The sequence below is a fragment of the Triticum aestivum genome, chromosome 7D (genome assembly GCF_018294505.1).
Source record: "Triticum aestivum cultivar Chinese Spring chromosome 7D, IWGSC CS RefSeq v2.1, whole genome shotgun sequence".
Lineage (NCBI taxonomy): Eukaryota > Viridiplantae > Streptophyta > Magnoliopsida > Poales > Poaceae > Triticum > Triticum aestivum.
Window position 1 is genome coordinate 576415370 of NC_057814.1, and position 24798 is coordinate 576440167.

At 47.6% G+C, this 24798-nt stretch overlaps 4 protein-coding genes across 5 annotated transcripts; 1 reads left to right on the forward strand and 3 right to left on the reverse strand.

Moving 5' to 3' along the window:
* The first annotated feature begins 1103 nt into the window (after positions 1–1103).
* Positions 1104–2530, forward strand: LOC123169321 (uncharacterized). Of its 2 annotated transcripts, none has more exons than XM_044587160.1 (2): positions 1104–1213; positions 1323–2530. In XM_044587160.1, exon 2 carries the CDS (start codon positions 1489–1491, stop codon positions 2392–2394), a length of 906 nt encoding a protein of 301 aa, XP_044443095.1. In that variant the 5' UTR covers positions 1104–1213; positions 1323–1488; the 3' UTR covers positions 2395–2530. The 2 variants fall into 2 exon arrangements, with proteins under 2 accessions (XP_044443095.1, XP_044443096.1); XM_044587161.1 differs by having other exon boundaries at positions 1328–2530.
* A 3436-nt stretch (positions 2531–5966) lies between these two features.
* On the reverse strand, positions 5967–7375 carry LOC123168529 (uncharacterized). Its single transcript, XM_044586411.1, has 3 exons — positions 7331–7375; positions 6952–7223; positions 5967–6919 (listed from the first exon to the last, which is right to left on the reverse strand). The coding sequence occupies exon 3, from the start codon at positions 6854–6856 to the stop codon at positions 6116–6118; it is 741 nt and encodes a 246-aa protein (XP_044442346.1). The 5' UTR covers positions 6857–6919; positions 6952–7223; positions 7331–7375; the 3' UTR covers positions 5967–6115.
* A 3037-nt stretch (positions 7376–10412) lies between these two features.
* On the reverse strand, positions 10413–13113 carry LOC123169044 (uncharacterized). The gene is made up of 2 exons (XM_044586898.1): positions 12702–13113; positions 10413–11780 (listed from the first exon to the last, which is right to left on the reverse strand). The coding sequence occupies exon 2, from the start codon at positions 11367–11369 to the stop codon at positions 10728–10730; it is 642 nt and encodes a 213-aa protein (XP_044442833.1). The 5' UTR covers positions 11370–11780; positions 12702–13113; the 3' UTR covers positions 10413–10727.
* A 5300-nt stretch (positions 13114–18413) lies between these two features.
* On the reverse strand, positions 18414–20565 carry LOC123168091 (pentatricopeptide repeat-containing protein At1g71490; the record flags this gene model as incomplete). Its single annotated transcript, XM_044585952.1, is given in 1 exon segment — positions 18414–20565. A coding segment is annotated over 1 exon segment (2054 nt), but the record flags the coding sequence as incomplete, so codon positions are not given.
* Positions 20566–24798: the final 4233 nt, after the last annotated feature.

A 24798-nucleotide genomic window follows, 5' to 3' on the forward strand; every position in this document is an offset into this window, starting at 1 on the left:
ACACCACCCCCTCCCCTGACAGAGGGGCCACAAGGGCCGGCGCGCGAGTGTTGGACAAAGTATATATTGGGCATCGCCCTGCGCTGGCAACCTTTTTGGGCCGGCGCGGGAGTGTTGGACAAAGTATATATTGGGCATCGCCCTGCGCCGGCAACCCCAAAGTCTTTTCGGGGCTTACGTACGTACGTGTTGCACTAGTTAGCCAGGGCCTAGGGGTGGCAAGAGCATGGTGGAGTCGTCAGACAGGGAAGGGAGGAGGAGGCAGGCCTATGACCTACCATTTGGAAATTAAAATACTTGTGAACATTTCCAACTTATATCAAATACAATATTTAGGAAATGCAGTGTATCAAAGTTCATAAATAAGAGGCATTTGACACCGCCCCTTAACAGGTAGTTTCTTTATTTTGTATTTTTTTTAAACTCTAAACCATCTAGTAAAATCACTTTAGTGATGAAAACAATATAGATACATGCATGTAAAGTTTTTAGCTCAAGATTTTTTAAATATTTTTATTAGTATAGTATACAGAAACATTTATGTATTTTAAAATATTTATCTTTTTTTTCTTCTCAGATGAGACCAGGTCTTTCAATATTTTGCAGGTTTATTTGGCAACTCATTGGATCCACGTGTGGTCCTTTTCAGGCGTACATCAGCTGGTCGCAAGTCATACTTGTTCACTTCCACTTGGTTTACTTTGGTCAGAACTGTAAACGGAACTGAAATTTTGGTCACCCTAACTATTGGTTCCTGTAAATTAGCAGGATAATTTGTTCATCAATTCGGTTAGTCGAAAAACCGAACACCTTTCCCTCCCTTGGAGCATCCCATCCAGCCTATAACAACCTCACCCATGGGCATTACTTGCATGACAAGACAGAAACCCAAAAACATAAACATATGCACTAGCATTATGCTACTACAACTGTTTTCTGTCATAAAAAAAATACTTGCATGCAAATTTATACTCCATGCAAATTTATACATTAAATTTGTCTGGGCAGATCCGTGGTAATGCGGCCCAGTCGGCCCATTGTCTACCCATCTGTTTGATCCATTTAAGATCAGAAGAAAGGGTACCCTCAAAAAAAAAAGATCAGAAGAAAGGGGGCAAGACCTAGATCCCATCCTTCCATCCCAGTTCTCCCAGCCGCCAGTCCTGGCCGCCGCAGTAACCGATTCGATTCGTCGAGTCCTCCCCTGCTGCAGGTATTGCTGCTCCCAAAACTCAATCTTTCCTGTTCGATTTTTCTCATTCTGTTTGGTTTGTCTCTTACGATGTCAGAAGAAGAAGAAAAATCTGATCTTTCAGTGACAGGGCAGGTAAATGAGGGCGGCGCGGCAGTTCGTGAACGTGGTGATGCGCACAGGCACCACCTACTCGGTGAGCCGCATCAAGCCTGAGGAGAAGCTCTTCTACGCATCCGTAGAGGAAAGCGCGAGCCGCGGCGGCGCCCAAGAAGAAGATTCCGGCCCTGTCGAGGATGCCCGCGCCCAAGCTCAGGCTCGAGGCGTACCGCCTGGACGACATGCGGCTCGATTTCCTGCCCTTGTACGGGCGAGGCGGCGGCGGCGACAGCAGCGGCGCGATCCTCTCCGTCGACTCGGCAGGCCACACCATCCTCTGCGACGCGAGCTCGGGCTGCGTCCAGCCTGCCCCCAGCCTCGGCGAGCCCAAGGGGGACAGCCCCATCTCGTTCACCATCGCTCGCGCCGGCGGCCCCGACCCCCGCGTCGCCGTGGCTCTGTACGTCATGGACAGGTTCCCCACCGGCCGCAGCTCCTGCAGCTTCGAGTCCCTCGCCTACGGCGAGAACAGCTGCTGGGAGTGGAGCCGGCTCCCGCCGCCGCCCTACGTCAACGACCCGGCCTACGACTGCACCGCTATCCACTCCTACACGCTGCTCAATGCAGGCTCCACCATCTGCGTATCCTCCTCCGGGCGCAGCCCCGTCGGGACCTACTGCTTCGACACGGCTAGCCGCCAGTGGAGGAAGGCTGGCCGCTGGGCGCTGCCCTTCTGCGGCAGGGCCGAGCATGTCCCCGAGCTTGGCAACCTCTGGTTCGGCATGGCTGACAGCAGCCCCAACAACCTGTGCGCGTCGGACCTCTCCAGCCTCGACGACGGGGCTCCCAGGATGCTACGCGAGTGGCAAGTCCTAGACCCGCCTCGGGGCTGGGTGCAAATAAGGGGCTGCCTGCTCTACCTGGGAGCCGGCAGGTTTTGCATCAACAAAGTTTTCGACATTGGGGACGAGGGCAGGACCAAGAGTGACAAGCAGGCTGCTGTCATCACCGGTGTGGAGGTGGTACATGATGAAACAGCCCAACTCCAGATGATCAAGCACAAGTCCTGTGTCAGCTATGCAGGCATCCAGTGTATCCTTTAGATCAATAGTGCTCCTCCCATATGAGTTGTTTTCTTCTTTCTCTAACCATGTTCTTAGACTGCGGCAGTTCACAGCACCATGTATATTAATTGTGCTCAGTTCCTTCTTATATGTATGATACAGTTTGCTGTTCCAACTTCATATGACTGTAATCTTTAACTTTTACTCCCTCTGTAGACTAATATAAGAGCGTTTAGATCACTAAAGTAGTGATCTAAACACTCTTATATTAGTTTACGGAGGGAGTACATGCCAACCCCTAAATTCGTGCTTATGCGTCCTAGAGAGACTCGTGGAGCCTGAAGGCCCATTGTCAGCAATGTTGGCAGGGTATTCGCAGCTTCTCCAGGTGTGCCAGGCATACCATCCTTGACCACTCTTTCCTTCATGATTTTGTGGCAAAGGTTCATCAACAACAGTGGGGTTTGCAGCCCACTTGTGTTATCACCTGTACACAATAGACAACCATGTTAGACACGAACATTCGAGGGATACTACGTAGTATAGGAGTAAAAGGAAAAACATGTGTGTCGAATTACCATTTGTCGATATGTTTGTTACATCTTTAAAAGGGGTAGGGTCAACAGACCCTAGCAAAGAAGATGCTGGTGGTTCATTGACATTAGCAGTCAGAGCTGCTGCAGATTTCTTTTGGTGTCGGGATACGCCAGCTTTCTTCTCATCTGATATTCGGGCATATACCATCCTTCTTTACCTGTTGGTGCTTTCTTACTATCATGAGCAAATACTCATGGAGCCTGAAGTCCCATTGTCAGCAATGTTTGTTAGGTCTTTAAATGGGGAACGTTCCTCCATCGTTAAAAGCCAATTATTTTGCTTACTGTGGTATATGCAAGGTAGATAGTCCAATACACATTAATAACATGATAGCATGGATTAGCTCAACATAGAGGAGAGAAAAAAATACAGCACAAGTGTCAATTTAAAATTAGAGATTAACAAATACCTTTATGTCTGGAAATTCTGTTGTGTGAATATCAGCGCTATTTGAAGAGTCCCTCTAGCAGCTGGCAGCTTTATCAATGTTCAACTGTAAGTAACACAATGAACTTCCTGGAACAGGCTTGTTAACAATGATAGTATGGCTGACTTGTGTGCGAAAGCTAAGGAGCTGGAGGCTAGGTTTATTCAATCTCAAATCAACCATGTTTTGAGGGTAAGTATCTCATATTTTCATCACTTCCTTTTCTTGTCCAAGTTTACCATGCATCTGCCAGCTTTAGGTTCTGATGTATGAATGCTTGGCAGCATATTACATTTTTTTTCCTGATAAAGGCACCATATTACAAATGTTGGTACAAATGCGTACTGTTGGTATTATTAATGTTGGTACAAATGCCTACCGTGTTTTGTAACAACTGTTTTATTCAATGGCATGAGAAGCAGCACAACAAGACACTTGTTTAGGCATACTTGTACTGTTTGTATAAAAGCCTACAGTTTTTCGTAACAAATATTTTTCAATGGCATGAGAAGCAGCACACCAAGACCCTTGGTTGTGCAATTCGCCATTAATGTCTTTCTTGTCTCAAGTTAATGCCAGTTGCTACTTCACATAATTTTTGATGGTGCAGAGCTAGTTCGAGTAACCTAGCAGCGCTAGCGATGGAGCACTTCCAATTGGAATTCAAGTATGGATGGCTATTCTTCATAGGTTTGTTTTTGTTTGTCACTATGGTGCAGTACTTGTCATTTGCTGGCATACAGAAATGTTGATTTATCTTTTTAGGCATCGATCTGTAGGCCCCAAGCAGAAACTGAAAGCAGAATCAAGGTGGGGCGCGAGTGTGGAGGCGGAGGACCCCTGACAGTCAGCATTGTGCGAGGAGCTTGATATGGATGTTTGGGCACTGCGTGAGGGTGACAACCAAGAGGAGTGTTTTTCTTTTTCTTTTCGAGCTTTTTGTTTAGATGGATAGGGTGGGTAAGTTGGGTTGTGCGGGATTTGAATGTATATAGATGGGTAGATCTCAGAGGACTTGTGTTTCCAGTCCAATTGAAGCGAGAATTTCAACTCGTTGGATCAGCTGCTGTTACTCTGTACAAGTTGTTCAAGTGAACTAGTTGTAATAATACAGGCTATACATCATACGTGTGTAAGTTGCTCGTTATCAATTTTGGGATTGATGAACGCCTTTTCGCGTTCCTGTACTTGGAGCAGTAGGAAAACTCCACAAGTTTGAACAAGAGCGGTGTTCTGGAAAAAACTGAGTATGCAAACTGGGAGTGAGATGAAAAATGAAAGTCAGAGTGTTATGGATGTATGGTGAAAACTTGGTATTTCTGCTTAAGCCCTGTCGTTTCCGATATTTGAATTTTCCAGGTAGCGGGTATGCGTTTTGAGCTCCTCAATTCGAGAAAATCAACTTCAGGATTGTTGATTTTTCCGAACTATATTATTCAGGCTGACAAGGAACAGAAGACGAGGCTCCCCACAACCACAGGCACACATGTTGAGCGGATGCAGGCTAAGGCTTTACATTTCCCACACTAACAAATGTATCAACATAATTAGCTACTCCCTCCGTTCCTAAATATAAGTCTTTGTAGAGATTTCACTAGGTGGACTACATACGGAGCATAATGGACGAATCTACACTTAAAATACTAAGGAGCTGTTGGATGATCCACTAGCTCCACCAAATTTGAGGATCTGCATCTCTTCTCCCTTGTTCTCTCTTCTCTTTCTCTTTTTGCATCTGTAGTTTAGTGTAGGACTTGCAAGTACTCCCCTTGTGCCTTCCATTCTCTTCTCTTCTCTTCTCTTCTCTGAATGCACTCCTCCCCTCTCCACAAATGGAGTACTTATCACCACAAATGGAGTATCTCACAGCTAAGCTCATTACTGAAGGAGCCTAAACTAAGATAATTATGTCCCATAAGTACTCCATTATTATCTGAAGAAAAAGATGATCTCACTGTTCTTGGTGATTCATTGACTAGTAGCACTCCAACCATGTTTAAGTTTCAGTGTAGTTCAGCAGTTGTGTGCTTTGTTTTTGTGTTGTGTTGTGTGAGCCCATGGTTACTGAACCTGATTGATATCAATGTTGATATGGCTGGCAAATTATTCATGCGTCCATTCACTACTATGGGGTTGTAATCTTGTAGCTGCGGTCTGTGTGCTGCTGGGTCCTAACTGATTCCATGTCCATGTCAGTTTTTGCCAAAATGACCATTAGGTAAAATGTAAAAGCAAAATACTCTGCACTTAACCGCGTCTTGACGGTCAATTTCTCACCCACTGCTACATTTTGCATTCATCATTTCTATTGCCTTGTTTTGCAGGTGTTCTTCATGTTGTGATGTGAAACAAATTCAGAATCAACACTATAGTGGTAGCAGGTATCTTCTTGGCTTGTTGGCTTGTATGGAAGCTTGTGTTATTGCTTACTAAGGTACTGAACTGATCAGAACTTGAGAACAGTGAGCTTTACATACTAATTTCAGTGTGCTGCACGATCGCGTACATGTGAATTTTGCCTGAGCAGTGACTGCTCGGTGGGTGTCTTACTCTTATTGCTCTTTTGTTTGCTTCAGTTAGATATACATACTGCCAACTGTGGTGTTAACAAACTCTTTGGAAGAAGAGGATCGGATTGACAAAAGGATGTGGTTGATTCATCCTGTCTTCTTCCGCTGCAACAGCCACGCAAAAATTGGTTTTCGATAGAGTTGTAGTGCACAAATGCTAGAAGTTCTAGAGGATACACTCGATCTCATCCCTGGTAAACTTGTAGAACTTGGACTTGTGCTTGACCATCACGAGTTTGGATGGCTCGCCGCGGCGCACCACCTCCAAGCCAGAGATGACAGCGCCCATCCCCAACCGGTCATCGCCGACGCGGAACTCAAAGATTTTGGCGACGCAGAACCTGCCGCCGCCCAGGTACACCATGCTGCAGTCCATCATCACCCAGTCGTCCGGCAGGCTAAGGTCTCCCCAGCTGTACGCCAGCCCCAGAGCCTCGGCGCCGGCGCCGAGGGAGTAGAGGTCCATCGCGCACAGGTCGTAGGGCCAGCCGCCGCCGATGCCAAACCAGAGGTTGTCGAACTCGCTAACACGCTCGGCGCGGCCGACGAACGGCAGCGTCCAGCGTCCGGCCTTGAACCACCTGTTGGTGGAGGTGTTGAAGCAGTGGGTGCCAACGCCGCTCGTCTTGGCGGAGACGACGAGGATGGGGTCGCCTTCGTCGTGGATGAGCGCGTGGCACCTGACGGCGGAGGCGGCGGCGCGAGGCACAGGCGGCGGCGGGAGCTGATGCCACCGCCAGCCTTTCCTGCCGCTGGAGGGGTCGCAGTACATGAGGGCCTCCAAGTCAAAGTAGTTGCAGCACCTGCCCATGACGTACAAGGCGTCCGCCCGCCCGGGATCCCGGGGCTCCCTGTCCAGGATGGAGGAGACAGGGTTGGGCCCCTTGGGAGTGCCGAGGCAGGGCATCGAGTGGAGGAGGCCGGCGTCGGTGTCGTACAGGACGGTGCGGCCCTCGGCGTCGACGCAGAGGATCTTGCTGCCGCGCTCGTAGAAAGGCAGGAAATCCAGCCTCTTGTCCTCCTTGGAGACGGAGAGCTCCAGCCTCAGGCTGGGCGCGGGCATCCTGGAGATGGAGATGGTCTCCATCTCCCCCGTGCTGGAGGCTTGCGCCTCCTTGGTTGATGGGTAGAAGAGCTGCTCCTCGGGCTTGATGCGGCTCACCGCATAGAGGCTGCTGCCCATGCCGTACCTCCGCATCACCACGTTCACCAACTGCCGCGCCTTCATCTGTCCCAACTTGCTCCTCCTCTTCTCTCGTCCGGATCCGGACGAACTATAGACAAAAAAGACGGAAAATCAATCAGAACGTGCCACTTAGCTCCCCAAGAACAAGCAACTCCAGGAAACTGGACGAATCGAACGGGAACGATTAAGCAATACCTGCAGCGGGACTCGACGAACCGAAGCAAGCGCTGCGGCGGCGAGATTGGGGAATGGAACGAGACGCTCCGTTCTTCTCGTCTTATATGCTAAACCATGGGCCGATTGGGCCATATTACCAAGCATCAGCCCACGCAAAGCCTTGTCTTCCCTGGACTCTTTTGGGTATGTGTTTTGAGTATATAATATACAGGAGTGTTGGGGAGTGCAGCAGTTTATGGTGCGATTGTTCGAGAGACTTTAGACCGCCCTAGTTTATTTATTACTACCTCTGTATCATAATACTCCCTCCATTTTTACTTACCCTGCATATTAGATTTGACTAAAGTCAAACTTCGTAAAATTTGACCAAGTTTATAGAAAAAAAATTAATCTAAAAAATCAAAATGGTGTGAAAGTACATTCATTTCAATAATAAATCTAATGATATTGATTTGTTATTGTATATGTTAATATTTTTGTTTATAAATTTTGTCAAAATTTACAAAGCTTGACTTTGACCAAAGAAAATTTACCGAGGGAGTAGTTGTCTTTTCAGTCATAAGTACACGAGCTCAAATATCAAGGCTCGTAATTTAGCGAAACATGCTCTTACACTGGGAGCCGGCCGTCATAGGTGATCATACATTTGTCCGTATAAACATTGTGACAAATTAATAAAGAGTTTCGTGGGATTGCCTAAAAAAAAGCTTATGTGTTTTGAATCCGTTTAGTCAGTTAGTCTGAACAACAGGAAAAATAACATTTAGTCAGATATGCACCCCTAAATCGTGTGCCAAAAGAAGAAGGAAAAAAAGTCCTAATACATGTTTGTGAAAAAAAAAACAAATGCACAGTCCTGGGGCCTGCAACGAGCGGATGTTGCATGGTACTGTAGGCGACATCGCCTGAGTGCAACGAGTGGATGGAGTCAGGCGGGGTGGTGGCACGCTGGGCACGAGGAGCGGTGGGGTGTCCGCTCGGTTTTGGAGCACGAGCGGACACGGTGGACATCACATGAGCCCGGACAATGGGCCTGGCTGCCTCTAATTATTTATCAAACCGGCTAGCTCTCTTTGTGTGTTTTTGTTCAACAGATCACCCCAAATAGTGGTGTTTTGTCGTCTAAAAAAATAGTGGTGTTTTGTGAAGAAAAAAACAATTTGTACTTTTACACGAAGAAATGAGTGGCAATAAGATTTGATCCACATGTGTGGGTACATATATACACCCATATTCGAATAGCAGTGTCCATAGTTTATAGACGACTCAATGAACCGTAGCGTTGGATTAGATAACTACTGCAACCTTAACAATTGCTAAGGCAACAATGTTGTCTCTGCGAATTGCTTCCTCGGGGTTTGGAACAAGGGAGAATTCCTGGGATTCTTGTTGGGGTTAAGTTGAAAGGATTGATGGCACTCAAAGTTGTCGCTACCTCACCTTTATTATAAAACTGTTTCGTGGTCGGTTTACATCTGTTTAAAGCAATTGTAGCTAGATAAAACTACCTTTCTTCCACACAGAAAAGCCATGTTGATACCCGATGCATTCTTGAGTTCAACAACACTGCACGAATGTAGCAAAGATATCATCGGACCACATAAATATACAGACATCAAGCATGAAGCATACATGTCACAAACATAATCAAAGAAACGCAAACTGCCTAGAGGCATATGATAGGAGGTTAGCTTGAATTAAAGTAGTGAGTTTTCTGAGGGTCTTGGGAGGGTCATAAACAATTTGCAGTTAGGGTTCCTGCAACACCGGCTTCACGGAATCGAATGCAACATATAAATAAATACATAACTAAAATATTTATAATTTTAGAAAATTCTGAAACCAGCACCAATGGATAGCAATCTCCAAATAATGAATTAAAAAGTTATAATTACTCAATTTGGAGGTAAAGATGATTCAAGCTCAGTAGCAGTAAAGATGATTCAAGCCCACGACGTTGATAGATCGATGTATTCTTCCTTGGTGAAGAAGATAAAGTATCTTGTGAGCCTTCGTAGAACTAGTATTACTCATATTAGTCGGTCTCAGAATAAAGTTAGTAATTCTTTGGCGAAACTTTGCTCGTTTAGAAGGTAGGACTATGACCTGGCTAGGGTGCGGGCCACCTGAAGCTATTGAGCTGAACAACATTGATTGTAATTTTCTGTGATGTGAGTACTACAAGTTTTACCCGCAAAAAAAAGCATCATCATCAAGTTGTTCATGTGCGACCGTTAGTTATCGTCCGCTCACCCGCAGGATAGATATTTCGGCTCGAGCTGAACTGGCGATGATAGCGTACTCCACCGAATACGCCTTCGCCCATGGTCACGTCGGCAGCGATGGACAGACGGCCTCCGGCGACGGTTCCGGACGACTGGGACCTCCATTTGCGCCTCCGAGAACGCGTACGTGATCCGGAGAGCGGCGCGAATCTCTGGGTATACTCGTCGGTGGCCGGAGAAGCGCGGAGCTCCGGCGAGCTTCTTCCTGGTGGTCGAGCAACGGCGAGCTCCTCAGGCTGGGTTGGACAACTTATCCCGCCTAAGATTTGGAGATTTGGATGTCGCCGCTGCCATGAGCTTGAACTTGAAGACGACGAGGACAGAAGGGGGCAAGATGCGCTGGACGAACATGAAGATTATTGTGGCGAACTAGAGCACGAAGAAAAGCTGCGAGAAGGCCGACGGCGGGGCAGGGCTGAGCTGATTCATGCTCTGGCCATGCGAGACACGCACAAAGCCATGCCGCTCGCATTCCCGCTGACCCAGAGCTCCGAATGCTCGCCACCGGGGGCGTCTCTTCCTAAAACCAGCTAGATGGTGGGTGTAGGGAACTGATGGCCGGCGTGTGTGTGTGCTCCGGTCGATGGCGTCAGTTCTTGAAGCTGCCTTCGTGTGCTTTGGTCCTTGTAGTAAGTAATGTAGTCTGTTGGTGCGTCGGCTCCATGGACTGGACATCTAGCAGATAAGACTTGTCATTGGAATCCCTTCAAATCTTCACCTGCAAATAAGTACTAAAGGAGCGTCTATGGGCACCCGGAGTAACACAAGAGAGCTGTAGCCACACTCATCAAACCACCTGGAGCAGGTTGCGCACAACTCAGCAGAGTCTCATAGACACAGAAATGATGACCCTAGACAACAGTCTCCTAGAAACCTGACAAAATGGAGCACCACCGCACTTTGTGCTCCTCGCCTTCCTGTTACAACAGGTCCAAGACACAACGCAACAGATAACATCTCAACTCCAGTAAGATACCACACAAAGACACAAACGCAGCAAGTAGCAGCAACCACAAAGTGGTACTATCCCAAACATTTCGATGACAAAGCAAACCAGCAGTATGACATTCCAGCCACTTGCGATAGGAGACCCATTCATTTGCCTGATTAGCCGCTTCGGGTGTTAATGCCTATGCCAGCAGCACCAAATTCTTCGCTTTTAGTTCCCGCACTGCCTGAATATCCTTCTCGAGTGCTTCAATGGCACTGCTCCAGGTCTCTGGGGTCTCGAAGAATATCCCTTCGATGCTGAGGAGCTCCCGCAGCTCATTGTCCTCGTCGCACAGATCAATGTATTTCTGGTCCAGCTCATCGAACTCCACATGTAGCAGCTGCGATATGTTTTGTGCAGTGAGCATAAATCTTTTGATGTCTTCGAGGTGTTTCGCCTTGGTCTTCGTCCCATGTGTCAAACCGTCGCGGTTGACACAGACCAGCCATCTACCCAAGTCTCTTTTCCTGGCCTTCTCAGTGCTCAGATAGTTAGGACCAGTAACCCTATTTTGTGCATCTTTCCTTGACTCAGCGAGGGTAGCACGGATGAATTCCTCGTTTACTGACAGCCATTTCAGCGAGCCCTCCTCCTCCACTCCTCCTTCATAAGGTAGCTTTCCAAAGAACTCTTGCATCTTATGCTTCATGTCTCTGGAGAGGGATTCGAAGTCTTCTCGGGACATCTGATTAACATAGACTCTTAGCCAATAGCGGGCTTCTGGGGATAAAAACAATGAATTGTACAGAAGACGCCAAAGCTTAGGTTCCGCTGACCGCATATATTGTTGATGTATTTCTCAAGGTCCTTGGGGTAAGGGGTACCCACACCCAAAACTCTCCTAGCAATCGTATCAAGGACATCTCCACCCAGGTTCCAGTCCTGTATGAAGCTTCCCTTCTTCTCAGTGGGACCAATTTCTGCAGTGTCTATAAGAACAAACCTCCCTGAAGACCGAGAAATCTTTAAGTTCTCTAACCGGAGACGGTTGCCCAGGGCACATCCACGCAATTGATATGTTGCAATCAGCTCTGGCAGACTTCTGATGGTTTTCCCAGCTTTCCATGCAACCAGTGTCTTTCCTCTTGGTCCTCCAACGGTCTTCAAGAGAATATTGTCATCTAAGGGTTCAAGCAGCGGAACTTCCTCCATGAAATACTTGACCGGGCAAACTAAATCATTCACAAGCATCCTGTATAGAACAGAAAAACAAAGAAGTTATGCACAAATTATAATCCTTTAGCAAAGGAAGTGAGTCAGCAATGCACAGTTCTACTTCTAGTAACAAGCAGTGCACAGTTCTAGTACAATGACTAATTCTTGGTAATCTATGAGATTGCATAGAGGTAAAAAGGCATGCATTATGGAAACGTTGCTATATTCAAGCAGGACTGAACTGCATATATTACAATTGATGTCAAAACAGACTTGTACAAACTAATGTAGAATGAAATTTATTCCATTAAAAAGTGGAGACCGTGGGCAAGGAAAAGAAAAGTTGCTATGATTTCTTATTGCACGACCCATGTCATATATCGATAACTCTTCCAGTTAGCAGTCCGTACACATGTGAAAAAAAATCAGTACCCTCTAATGCCACACCCAATTTTGTAACTTGATCTTTGATACTCTCTTATAACACATCTAAAATGAAATACGTTTTGAATTTTGGACAGAGATGGGACATACTTAGGGCCTACATACAGTGATTTGTAGCAAAGGAAGTGAGTCTGCAATTAGCATGGACTTGTTAGTTCCTTCCCTACTATTTAGCCATTTCAAGAGTGATAATATTCTGTATTTTAGAACTAGCAAACATAATTCTAGGCATTTATTGGCTTCGTAAGCAGAGCTTTCCATGCTCTCTGCTTTGTTCAGCTCTATGTCTCCATAGTGGTTACAGATTTGTTGAAACTGCAAAATGCATATTTATAGAACTGATCTGCTATTGCAGGTTTGTTTCATGCAATTATCAGCTGCTGTAAACGCACTTTTACAATATTAAGAACTAAGAATCATGTCTAGATGAACTCTAAACACAACTTCCTAACTGCTTTACAAGGAAATTACAAGAGGTGAAAGAATTACAAATAATCATTGGTCAGAAACTTACATCTTTTCACGGGGTAAACCATCGGAAGTAGCAATCCATCTTTTGGACCGCCCAAACCTCTGAGCAGCCAGTGGAGATGACCTGTGAAATCCACTGGACTTGGGTGGGTGGCCCTGGGAAATCCTCCGAAATGAAGAGTATAGGATGCTGCCTCTCATGGTTACAAGACAGGTATCTGAAAAAGACATATGCAAATTATTAAAATCCTTGGACAGACCATGCTGTTGAAAAATAAACCATAGGTGCAAGTTGAATAAAAAACAAGATTTACTTTGCTGAGAGAATAATGATCAGGATATCACTAATCGTTAACTTATGAGCCAGCCTCAAAATAGAGATCAATCACTTATCGGTCGACCATTTTTCCGCCAGCTTTTTGTAAATCCGAGATTCTAGCACTGTAAATATTGTATCCGTAAAGAAATATAAGAGCGTTTAGATAACTAAAGTAGTGATCTAAACGCTCTTATATTTCTTTACATAGGGAGTAGTATTCTAGTAAAATATGCTATGCAAAAACAATACAGGAGTAATGGACAGAAGCGATTAATCCTTGAAGATGCAGAGGGAGGTGTGGCGGCCGAGCTACTGCTACTGCCGGGGGAACGGGGGAGGCTGGTCTTGTGCTGCTGGAGGAAGGGGTGCCGGAGGAGAGCTGCTGATGGAGGAAAGGGCCGTCGTGCTGCTGCCTCCTGGACCTGGACGACCTGGGAGCTGCGTCGCTCGGTGCTCTAGCTGCTGCGGAAGACGAGGAAGGGGAAGATCCAGACGGCGGGGAGGGGAGGCGGAGCTAGCGCCGGCCGCCGGAGGCGACCATGATGGCAGCGTCGTGGTGCATCTGGAGCTGGCGATCACATATCACTGGGCGTGCATGCCTTGGCTCGACATCAAGAGATGGCAGCCGCCAGACCTAGGTCTTCATCTCCATCTCGCTGTGGAGTTGCTCGACGCTCGGGTTGTGGACAGAAGCTGGGTCATTGGGCCACCAACATTCGGAATACCTCACAATTTTCCCAAAATTCTGGGTGGGCCACAGCCCACCCGGCCCGTCCCCTGCGTCCGCCCGCCCATGGCTGATGCCCACGAGATCGATCTGTATGTCTCAAAAAAAAAACGAGATCGATCTGTAATTTGACTTAAAAAAAAACGAGATCGATCCGTAACCCCTCAAAGAAAAAAACGAGATCGATCTGTAGAGGTCAACATGGCAAGCAATGTTCGATGGGTGCCCACTGCCTGCGAATCCGGCAGGTAAAAACCCATTAGGACAAAAAATACCCATGGATTTTTAAATAGAAAAAAATTGCACCCATCGGATAAGGCGGGTGCAGGTACGGGAAGATCCCATACCCGCGAACCCGCAAACCCATAAACTACTACTACATCATGTCAAGTAGATCCCATGGGTCATTGACTATATTGAGAAAAAACCCTAAGCTACCAAGCGCTAACTACATCCTATCAAGTAGATTTTCTGCTATCCGTCTCTTGCATGCGACCCCACTCCGGCGGTTGGAGCACATCCTCCTAGCCATCCTCCATGGAGACCGGCCAAGAGAACATGCGCAACACTCTGACACCGACGAGCTCCTTCATGCAACTCAAGTGGATGGAACCGGCAAGAGTGGTTATCATAGGACGACATGGACGTTAAAGTGTAGCTCTTCGCCTCCCTCCTCATGCCTCCAGCCAGCTTCAAAAGGGCAGATGTCTGGGCGCCAGGCGACTACATGGTCGTGGCTGCCCAACACAATGTCTGGCTGCTCCTATAAGGAACACATGTGCTCCGCAAATGAAAAGGACGAGGCATGCCAAGCGTCCAGTTTGGTGAATAATTTTGCACTCCACACATATAACCTTTTTTTATTTCTAAGATGCATGGGTGTGGTTATGATTGGTCTATTGATGAATGTTTATGATGTATGAATGGATTATTTGAATGTCTTGATGGTTGTTTAGTTAACTTTGAACATGCTAGAATATAAATGATCAGATGATTATTTTTACCCGCAGGTATTACCCGTACTGTCGGTTTTCTAAGAACCTGCATATGAGTTGTGAGCAACAACTCTTTGAGAGTTTGGCGAGGGACTGAACACGTCCATTGCCCCAAGTAGCCCAGAACTGAAGCAACAACTTTCATTGGACCACGTCGGGCTGTTCAAGTAGCCCAGCATTCTCATGGTTACCTTCCATTGCCCCAAGCTCATTCACACACGACTTCAGTTTCTTATTGCCCTCTTCATCGATCATCTCCGCCTCCATCCGCTGACCCGACACAACGACCTTCTGATTCTCTCCCTCTGCCTTCCTCCCTTTCAGCCTCTTGAAACTACCAGACCTGTTTTTGTCACCCTCAACTTTGTTCTGCATACCCACACCCTCATCCCCTTTTGTCACCATTGCAACATGTACGTCGATCACCAAAGATCCCTGCATGGCCTCGGTTCCCCCGCCCTTGGCCTCATTTTGCTGTACCCGATAACCACAACCCAGTACAACTGCCGTTTGCATGGCATTGGGGTTAGCGCTAATCTCCTTTGGTTGTTCTCCTCCCAGACCACCTAGTACAGACCGATTCTACACCCCATCCTATCATTAGTTTTAGACGCCATCTGCACCACTACTGGCTGAGTCTCTGATAGTTGTGTCCTGCCCTCAGGATCGGCACCAACATTATTGTCTTCCCCTATGTCCTTTCCGCTAGCCACGACTCCACTGCATTGCTTATTCGAGGCTGTAAAGGTCAAACTTTCATGTACTCCTCCCCGTTTACCATTACTTTGTCTTAGAGGCCTTAAGACTCCTTTGTCTCTCTCCTCCTCATCTACCATGTCTGCCCAACTCTTGCCTTTCTTCCTCCACGACGAGTCATCGCTCCTTCCTTTATTTCCTTTCCAAGAGCCAAAACTTCTAGATCCGGTGCTCCGACCTCCTGAGTCCACCCTGCATGCACCCCACCTTCCTCTGCCCTCCGCACCCCTACTCTTTTCGATGAACACCCTGAGCCACGGCCCAAATTGCCGGCGACCACTCTTAGCAGGCTTCTCCCCGCACATCCTATCCACATGTCCAATAATGCCACATATATAGCAGAAATCAGGAAGAAACTCATACTCAAAAGGACACCAGTTTTTCCCTCCTCATCTTCACCATTTGAGATCTCCATCCCCTTGCTACCCTGAACTCCTTCATCCTCATCTTCATCAAGTGTAAACCCCCTCATCAGCGGCACCTTGATGTTTAACCTCACTTTGACCCGCAGGAACTTCCCAAAAGCCCTCCCATCAGAGCGTGTCTCCACATCCAACACCTCTCCTATCACCGCACCAATGGCCTCTCCAGCTTCTCTGTTCATCTTCCCCAAAGGCAAACGAAGGATACGAACCCAGATTGGAATGGTGTCAAAAACATAGTCCTCGATCCTCTTCTTAGGCACATAGTCCTCAAAAACAAGTAGGTCATTCCCAAACTCCCACGGTCCTCCCTCCAGCGCCATATTCTTGCCTGATTCCTGACCAAAGGTGAAAAGAAAGGTGTTCTCCCCAACCTCCTCGCAACCTAGACCGCGAATAGGACACCAGATTTGCCCCAACGTTTCTGCCATGGCATCCACAAACACAGGTTTCTCTGAAAGTAACTTGGCTAGGGCTTGCGGTTCAACAACACCAAACTTTCGAGAGCCTGCCCACCCAATCTTGATGCTCTTCTTCTCCTTCTCCGAGAGCCTCAAGTCCTTCAGCAATCCTTCCACCTTCTCCATCACCAGATCTACACAAGAAACACGCCCAACTGAATTTGACAGACGATGGACTAGGGACCGGGCTGTTGTACGATCGCACGCCCTAGATCGTGCAAAAGGCTTTTGGTGGATGGGTTGGGGAAGGAAAGAGGGGAGCACAATGGGGAACACACAGGAAGGATTGGCGGCGACAGCAAAACCCTAGGTCGCCCACAAGTCGCCCGACGCAAGACCAACCGTCACACACGGGACAGACGCTGAAATTAAAATATGGGAGTGCAGAAGCCAAAGCTAATCGGTCATCATTGGCATAGTTACTGGAGGGTTAGTGGCAATTGAATTCGTATGAGCTTTTCTCTATTATAAATGCATGGGTAGAAATCTAGTTTACATAGATTTCAGTACAACTTACAGGATCTCTCTCGAATCTACCGGAGAGTGAGACTAGCAAGCTAAGTGAGTTCATAGTGGCCTATCAGATGCACTATTATTGATTAGATTTGTTGTTATTTTAATGCGATGTAGATTTTCTCTCACAAAATTAAGATTAAATTTTACACATGTGTAATAATCTTTTAACTTAATAGATATAATAGTATAGTGGTTAGTACATTGTGGGGCCTAGAGCGGTCGCCCTCTTTGCCCGGCCCATAGGGCCGGCCCTATCTATAGGTTATGTTGTTATAACAATCCATGCATGTATTTCATCGGCGTGAAACTCTACATCAAATCTACCTGAGACATGAGTTTAGTTTCATTGTGCTAGGATCGATGTCTCTTCTCTTCTACTCCCTCCGTCCCATAATATAAGAGCGTTTTTTTACACTCTTATTATGGGACGGAGGGAGTAGTTGACTTATCTTGTGCTAGTTCTTGCTTCTAATATTTATAGTATTGTAGTTTGTTTAAAGTAGTATAAGTTTTTTAAAATCATTTTTCTCACATGTCCAGCGAACTAATGTTAATCAGAGTATCTAAGGACGTATCCACGCATCCTTCTACCCATGTGACTAGTGAGTCTCCAACCAAAGTGACCTTATGAGTTGTCTGTTTTCCATTCAGTGTGTTTGCCTACCACAAGGTAGACTACAACAAATGCATGGGTAGAATAAACCTTGAAACCACAATAAGAAAAAAAACACATATATACTGATATTAACGCCTCAAAGATGTTGGTTGGAAATAGGAGAGTTCTCCAAAAGTAGTCAAGAGGCGTGCAACTGAGCCCAGGGTTTTGCGGAAGCACTCTGATTTAGAGAAATACTTCCACCTGCATCAGAAGCCACCTGCCTAGTTACTTTGCCCAAATCAAATTATATTTGGGCTCCCAGGATCTTGATCTTGCTTGAGAGAGAGAGAGAGAGGGAGCGGAAGCGGGAGAGAGAGGGAGCGAGAGAGGGAGAGAGAGATTTTTATGACTAACAGGGCAGGAAGCATGTCATACATGCTAATGTCGCCCTGACGCCAGTACAGATTTCAGTAGGCACAACAGCTAGCCTTTTGGACCAGCAAATGTTAAAACATGCGGTAAGAGGAACCGCTCTTGCTAAAGCACCAGCTAATTCGTGTCTTCCCCAATTACTAGCTTAAATTTCCCTTGCAGCGGACAAGAATTTAGCCAAATCACATCAATATGACCTACAAAAGCACATGTTTCAAACTGAAATTCATTAGTACCATCTTTGGAAAGCCTCTTCTTTTTTGGGAACAGAAGCCTGGAGCAGCCAGACTTGCCTGAAAGTATTCACTGTGATAATGAAGCCATGGATACAAAATCATGAGTGCTGCGAGAACAATACCTAACAAGCAGCACTTGTCAAGAGGAAGTAGCACTCAGGTGAGTCACACTGCTCCGTAAAGGCAGACGCGGAGAAGATATGTCAGTTATAAACGTGTCTTGTTCAGCAAACATTGAGGAGTACCTTTCTCAAGAAGATTATCGATAAATATATCTGTTGCTTCCATGTTTCTTTATGTTATAACCTCCATGCTTCACTGTGAAATATCATTACAAAGTTAATTAGTGAACTCCATTTTACAAGAAAAATCAGGACGCTCATTGCCTGGTTTACTCTACGAATCCCTCTACCATTTCTAGATCACTGCAGCTATTTATATTCTTCATTTGCTCCGACAGTTCATCCAAAACTTCACAGATCTCTGGTGCTAGAGGATTTGACCTGTCTCCAACCAAAAAAGGCGTAAACCCATTACCAAGATCAGCCCATGCCAACCCAGGTGCTTTCATGACACCTGAGTCTCGCATCAGCTTCCTGATTTCTGCTAGCTCTTCCCAGCAACCTGCAGCTGCATACATGTTGGCAATTAGAACATAGTGCCCAGCATTCTCTGTCCTCATCTCCAAGAGTCTCCTTGCTGCCCTTTCACCAATTATTATGTTACCCCTGTCATGACAAGCCCCAACTAATGCTGCCCACATCGCGGGTGTTGGAATGAAAGAGCTCCGATTGAGCACCCCTTCTGCCTTTTCTAATAGGCCAGCACGCGCATATAGATCAACCATGCAAGTATAATGCTCTGTCTGGGGCTTTATACCATATGAACTGGTCATCTTGTCAAAAAGCTCTTCTCCATGAGTCACAAGTCCAGAGTGGCTGCAAGCAGAGAGGACAGTGACCATGATAATGTTGTCTGGCTTGATCCCACTATCAATCATCTGGTCGAAAAGCCGTAGGGCAACTGATCCTTTCCCTTGCATTCCATATCCTGCTATCATTGAAGTGTAGGATATCATATCACGGTCCTCCATGGTATCAAAGACATTTTGCGCTACAGAGAGCCTGCCTGACTTGGAGTACATGTCAATAAGAGAGTTCCACAGCAACCGATAACCTTTAAACCCATGCTTAACAATGTGGGTGTGAAGCTCCCGCCCATGCTGCAGGTTTGCAACACGGGCGCAGAGGGCAAGGTAGGTGACAACAGTGACATAATTAGGCTGTACGTCACTAGATACCATTTCACGGAGAAATCTGGAAGCCTCTTCTGCCCCATCTGACAATGCAAAACTAGCTATCATCGTATTCCATGTCACCACACCAGGGCACCCCAGCATTGTAAACAGCCTGTGAGCGCAATCCATATCCTTGCACCTGGCATACATGGTGATCAACGCATTGCTTACACTCTGTTCCCCGTCACAGCACATGCGTACCGCCAACCCATGGATCTCCTTCCCGAGCCTGAGCCAGCCAACCCGCGAGCACGCGTTCAACCCAATCACCACTGTCACGAAATCCACCTCTGCTCCACCCCTTACCATCTCCCTGATCAGCGCAACTGCTGCCTTATGGTCGCGCATCTTAATGTACACCCCAGCGATCGTGTTCCACGTGACCGAGTTCACCTCTGCCTCCTCGGCCCTCATCTTCTGAAACAGATCCACAGCCTCTTCCCATTGCCCGGTAGTAGCATACGCTGAAATCATAGAGTTCCAGGACACGACATCCTTGTGCCTCATTCCGTCGAACACCCTTCGTGCGGCGACCAGGTCCCCGCACTTGGCGTACATGGACACCAGCGCGTTCTGGAAGAACAAGTGCCCGTCCATCCCGGCGCCGGCGGCATGCGTGTGCACCGCCCGGCCCATCGCGAGGTCCCGGGCCTCGGCGCAGGCGCGGAGGACGGAAGGGTAGGTGAAGGCGTCGGGGGCGATCGCGGCGCTGCTGAGCATCTGCTGGTAGGCGGCGAGGGCCTGGCGCGGGAGGCCGTGGGCGAGGCAGGAGGACATGAGGATGTTGTAGGGGACGGGGCAGGCGGAGCCGGCGGCGAGGGAGGCGGCGTCCGGCAGCAGGGAGGGGTGGGAGCAGTAGAGCGAGACGAGGCGGCGGAGGAGGAGCGGGTCCCGGGAGAGGCCGAGGGAGAGGGACAGCGCGTGCAGCTGCAGGCCCAGCCGGGGGCTGGAGCCGTGGAGGTGGAGGAGGGAGATGATGGGGCGGAGGAGGAGGTGGGGAGCGGGGAGCAGGCGGCGGAGCTGGGAGAAGGCGAGGACGGGGCAGGGGAGGAGGCGCGCGGCGGAGGGGGTGGAGAGGGAGCCGAGAAGGGAGGTGAGGGAGTCGGGCCTAGTCGGCGCCGGCGGAGCTGGCGGCGGCCATGGCGATGGCGAGTGCGCCGCCGCGGCGGACATGAAAGCTGAGCTGATGCCGCGCGTTGCCTAGTTGGCTCTCGGTGTCGCGGTGGCATGTATCGGCCCGTACCATCACCGTTACTTGCAAGATCCAGCGGCGTCGACGATGCGGCCCTTTCAAAAAAAGAAACAATTTACGGCGGAAAATTACAGTTAAACAGATGTCTAATACAGTACATTTTTTTGAATGGACGCAAAAAAAGTACTTTTTCTAAGCTATAAATAGATGTACTATGAACATCTCTTTGGCGCCGAAATAAAAGAAAAACGAATGAAATATATCGGTGTTTCCACTAGCCGTTTAGTTTATGTATGGCGAAAAGAAGCCTTGAGATGCCCATAACTGAATATATACACACAAAAGAAACTTTTAGAAAAGAATAAAAATATGTTGGTGTTTTAACTTTACGACATCAAAAGAGAAAGAGTATAAATGAAATATTTAAAACAAGGACCTTTTCGAATTAGCCAATAAATTAGCTATCGTCGTTTCAACATAAATTATTGCAATAATACAAATTATTGCAATATTCACGGCCCGCAAAAAACACATACTTAGGGCCTGTTCGGTTTCTCTCTGCTCCCGCGACTCAGCTCCCAGAGCGGAGCGGGCTCCTGCAGTTTTTACGGAGCAACTCAAATCGAGCTCCGCAGCTCCGTGGAGTTGAGCGGAGCGGAGCTGAAGTAAATTTGCTGAATGCAAGCTCATTGTTTCTTTCTGGTGAATGGTTCCCAACTTTTTATTTTTTAGCTTTTTGAACAGTAGGCAGAAAAACAGAGTTTATGTAAGAGAAACCGAGCGAAAAATCTCTGCATTGATTAGTGTTAATGGTTTGTTTGTCTTCCTACTATCTATGCTTATTCTTCATCTTTGTTATCATACTTTTTACAATGTGGTTTGGGCCTAAATGCTATATCTACTCATGCTTAATACTAATGACATTAACACGTGGACAAATCTTCTTTACAATTACAGGATGCTTCCCGGTGAACCAATGCAATCTCATGCATATGTAAATGGTTGGAGAAATACTAGGGAAGAAAATTCCTACAACCACACTAGATTTGGTTTGTTACTTAACCACGTTCCATATTAAAACACTCAATTCCCTTTTCCTTAAGAAGGTGAGCACTTGCAAATCTCCTGGTAGTAGCAATTCAACAACTCGATCTAGGTGTGAGATGCCTATTATATTTGTTTTGCACTTAATTTATGGAATGGAAGCAATCCAGGAGACTTGGAGTAGACGTCAGGGAAGCTTCGAGGAAGCCACGAGGCAGGGAGGCGCGCCCCACCCTTGTGGGCCCCTCGTGGCTCCCCTGACCGACTTCTTTCGCCTATATATGTCCATATACCCTAAAAATATCGAGGAGCACAATAGATCGGGAGTTCCGCCGCCGCAAGCCTCTGTAGCAACCAAAAACCAGTCGGGACCCTGTTCCGGCACCCTGCCGGAGGGGGGGATCCCTCACCGGTGGTCATGTGAGTGTTGAGCTTATTGCAAGCATGTCTTGAAGAAGAAGAAGAGTGTGTGATCATTCATGTTTACCTTCAAGACATCATCCAAATGAAGAGAGTTGGAAAGATTCAAGGTTGATCAAGACTAAGTCAAGAGTGAATCAAGTTGATCAACACACAAAGCGCACAAGATGTACCGAGGGATCAAGCGATCCCATGGTATGGTAAGCATTGTCAATTACGCTTTGTGTACTAACCCATGGTCTTCGTGAGAGTTCTTTGTGGGGTTAGGTTGCTGTGTGCAAGTTCAAGTGAAGCGGGCAAGTTCAAGTAAAGCATCACGAAGAGATCAAATGCTTGAAGCCATTGTGGTGACAATGGACTTTGTGAAGATGTGCGGAAGGGTGGCTCACCCATAGTGGAGTATGGGGGAGCAATCAACTAGTCTTCATCGAGCCAACACAATCAAGAAAGGTGGTCCATCTTGAGGGAGTCAAGATCGTCATCATCTAGCTCAAGTGGACCATGTGCAAGGCAAAGGTTTGCTCTTGATAGGTTTTCTATTTTACCGGTCTCATGATGGTAGTTGGGAGACCGGGTTATAGGATCGATTGCCGTACTATCAAGGGGGGCTCTCGATGAGTAGCTTGATCATATCGTTCATAGAGAGCTCAAACCATTGCATCCTTGCATCATCTTTATTGGTTCTTGTTTGGTTCTTCTCTTTGTGAGTTTTGGAGCTTATGGTCATCTTGATGACAAGCTCGAGTTCATCGAAAACGGAGTTCACTCGCATCTTCTATGATGTTTTCGATGTTGGAGGTTATGCCGGTTCTTCTCGGTTGGAGGTTTCACTCCTCTATTTGTTGGCATACCTCCCCTGCCTCTGTTTTGATGCTACTCGTCGTCTTGTATCCAACAAGCTTGAGTTTGCTCAATTCGGAGCTCATATGAAGAAGTTTTGGCAGTTCTGTTTTTCTCCCTGCGGTAGTACCGCGGTGGCAGCGGTAGTACCGCTTGTAGCGTCAAGCGGTAGTACCGCTCCAGTACCGCTCTACTACCGCCTCGATTTTGGGTCTGCTCTTTTCTTGTCGGGTTCAGCGGTAGTCGCGCGGCAGTAAGGCACGGTAGTACCGCCTATAAGCGGTAGTACCGCTCCGGTCGAGCGGTAGTACCACTACTGCATTACTACCACCGTACTCTGCTCTGTCCTGCCTCCTTCTGTCCCGTGTTCTGCTCCTCCAGCGGTAGTACCGCTGGGGTGAGAGGTAGTACCGCTTATTGGCGGTACTACCGCCCCAAGGTTCTTGTTTTGTTGCTCCTTTTCCGTGCTTCTTCCGCCCGAGCCGTAGTACCGCTCGTGTGCGGGCTGAGCACATAACGGTTGGATTTTCCCCCTCCTATAAAAGGGGGTCTTCTTCCCCAATGAACCTTATCCTTTGAGCTCGTGTTCTTCCCCCATTGTTGACCTTGTTCGAGCTTGCTAACTCTCAATCCCTCCATGGATTCTTGCTAGTTTTTGAGGGAAAAGAGAGAGGAGATCTAGATCCACATTTCCACCAACCACTTTCTCCTCTATGTGAGGGGAACCCCTTGGATCTAGATCTTGGAGTTCTTGGTGTTCTCCTTCTTGTTCTTCCCCTCATTTTCCTCCCTAGCATTAGTTGCTTCGGTGGGATTTGAGAGAGAAGGACTTGGGCACTCCGTGTGCCCTTGCCATTGCATTTGGTGCATCGGTTTGAGTTCTCCACGGTGATACGTGGAAGTTACAAGTTGAGAAGCTTATTACTCTTGGGTGCTTGGTACCCTTGAGCTTGTTCCTCTTGGGTGCTTGGGCGCCCTAGACGGTTGGTGGTGTTCGGAGCTCAATCATTGTGGTGTAAAGCTCCGGGCAAGCGTCGGGGTCTCCAATTTGGTTGTGGATATCACCCCGAGCAATTTGACGGGTTCCGGTGACTGCCCCCAAGGGTTGCCAAAGTGTACGGGTTCGGTGACCGCCCCCAAGGGTTGCCATTTGTACGGGTTCGGTGACCGCCCTCAAGGGTCCCTTAGTGGAATCACGGCATCTTGCATTGTGCGAGGGCGTGAGGAGATTACGGTGGCCCTAGTGGCTTCTTGGGGAGCATTGTGCCTCCACACCGCTCCAAACGGAGATTAGCATCCGCAAGGGTGTGAACTTCGGGATACATCGTCGTCTCCGCGTGCCTCGGTTATCTCTTACCCGAGCCCTTTACTTATGCACTTTACTTTGTGATAGCCATATTGTTTCTTGTCATATATCTGTTGGGAATCGTAGCATAATTTAAAATTTTCCTACGCTCACCAAGATGCATCTATGGAGTCTACTAGCAACGAGGGGAAAGGAGTGCATCTACATACCCTTGTAGATCGCGAGCGGAAGCATTCCAATGAACGTGGATGACGGAGTCGTACTCGCCGTGATCCAAATCACCGATGACCGAGTGCCGAACGGACGGCACCTCCGCGTTCAACACACGTACGGTGCAGCAACGTCTCCTCCTTCTTGATCCAGCAAGGGGGAAGGAGAGGTTGATGGAGATCCAACAGCACGACGGCGTGGTGGTGGATGTAGCGGGTCTCCGGCAGGGCTTCGCCGAGCTTCTGCGAGAGAGAGAGAGGTGTTGCAGGGGGAGAGGGAGGCACCCAAGGCTGTAGGTAGCTGACCTCCCTCCCCCCCCTTTATATAGGCCCCCTGGGGGGGGCGCCGGCCCTAGAGATGGGATCTCAT

What these genes read in the sequence shown, in the direction of transcription:
- LOC123169321 (XM_044587160.1), top strand. Translation starts at nt 1,489, where the DNA reads ATGCCCGCGCCCAAGCTCAGGCTCGAGGCGTACCGCCTGGACGACATG.
- LOC123168529 (XM_044586411.1), bottom strand. Translation starts at nt 6,856, where the DNA reads ATGCCCTGCCTCGGCACTCCCAAGGGGCCCAACCCTGTCTCCTCCATC.
- LOC123169044 (XM_044586898.1), bottom strand. Translation starts at nt 11,369, where the DNA reads ATGCGGTCAGCGGAACCTAAGCTTTGGCGTCTTCTGTACAATTCATTG.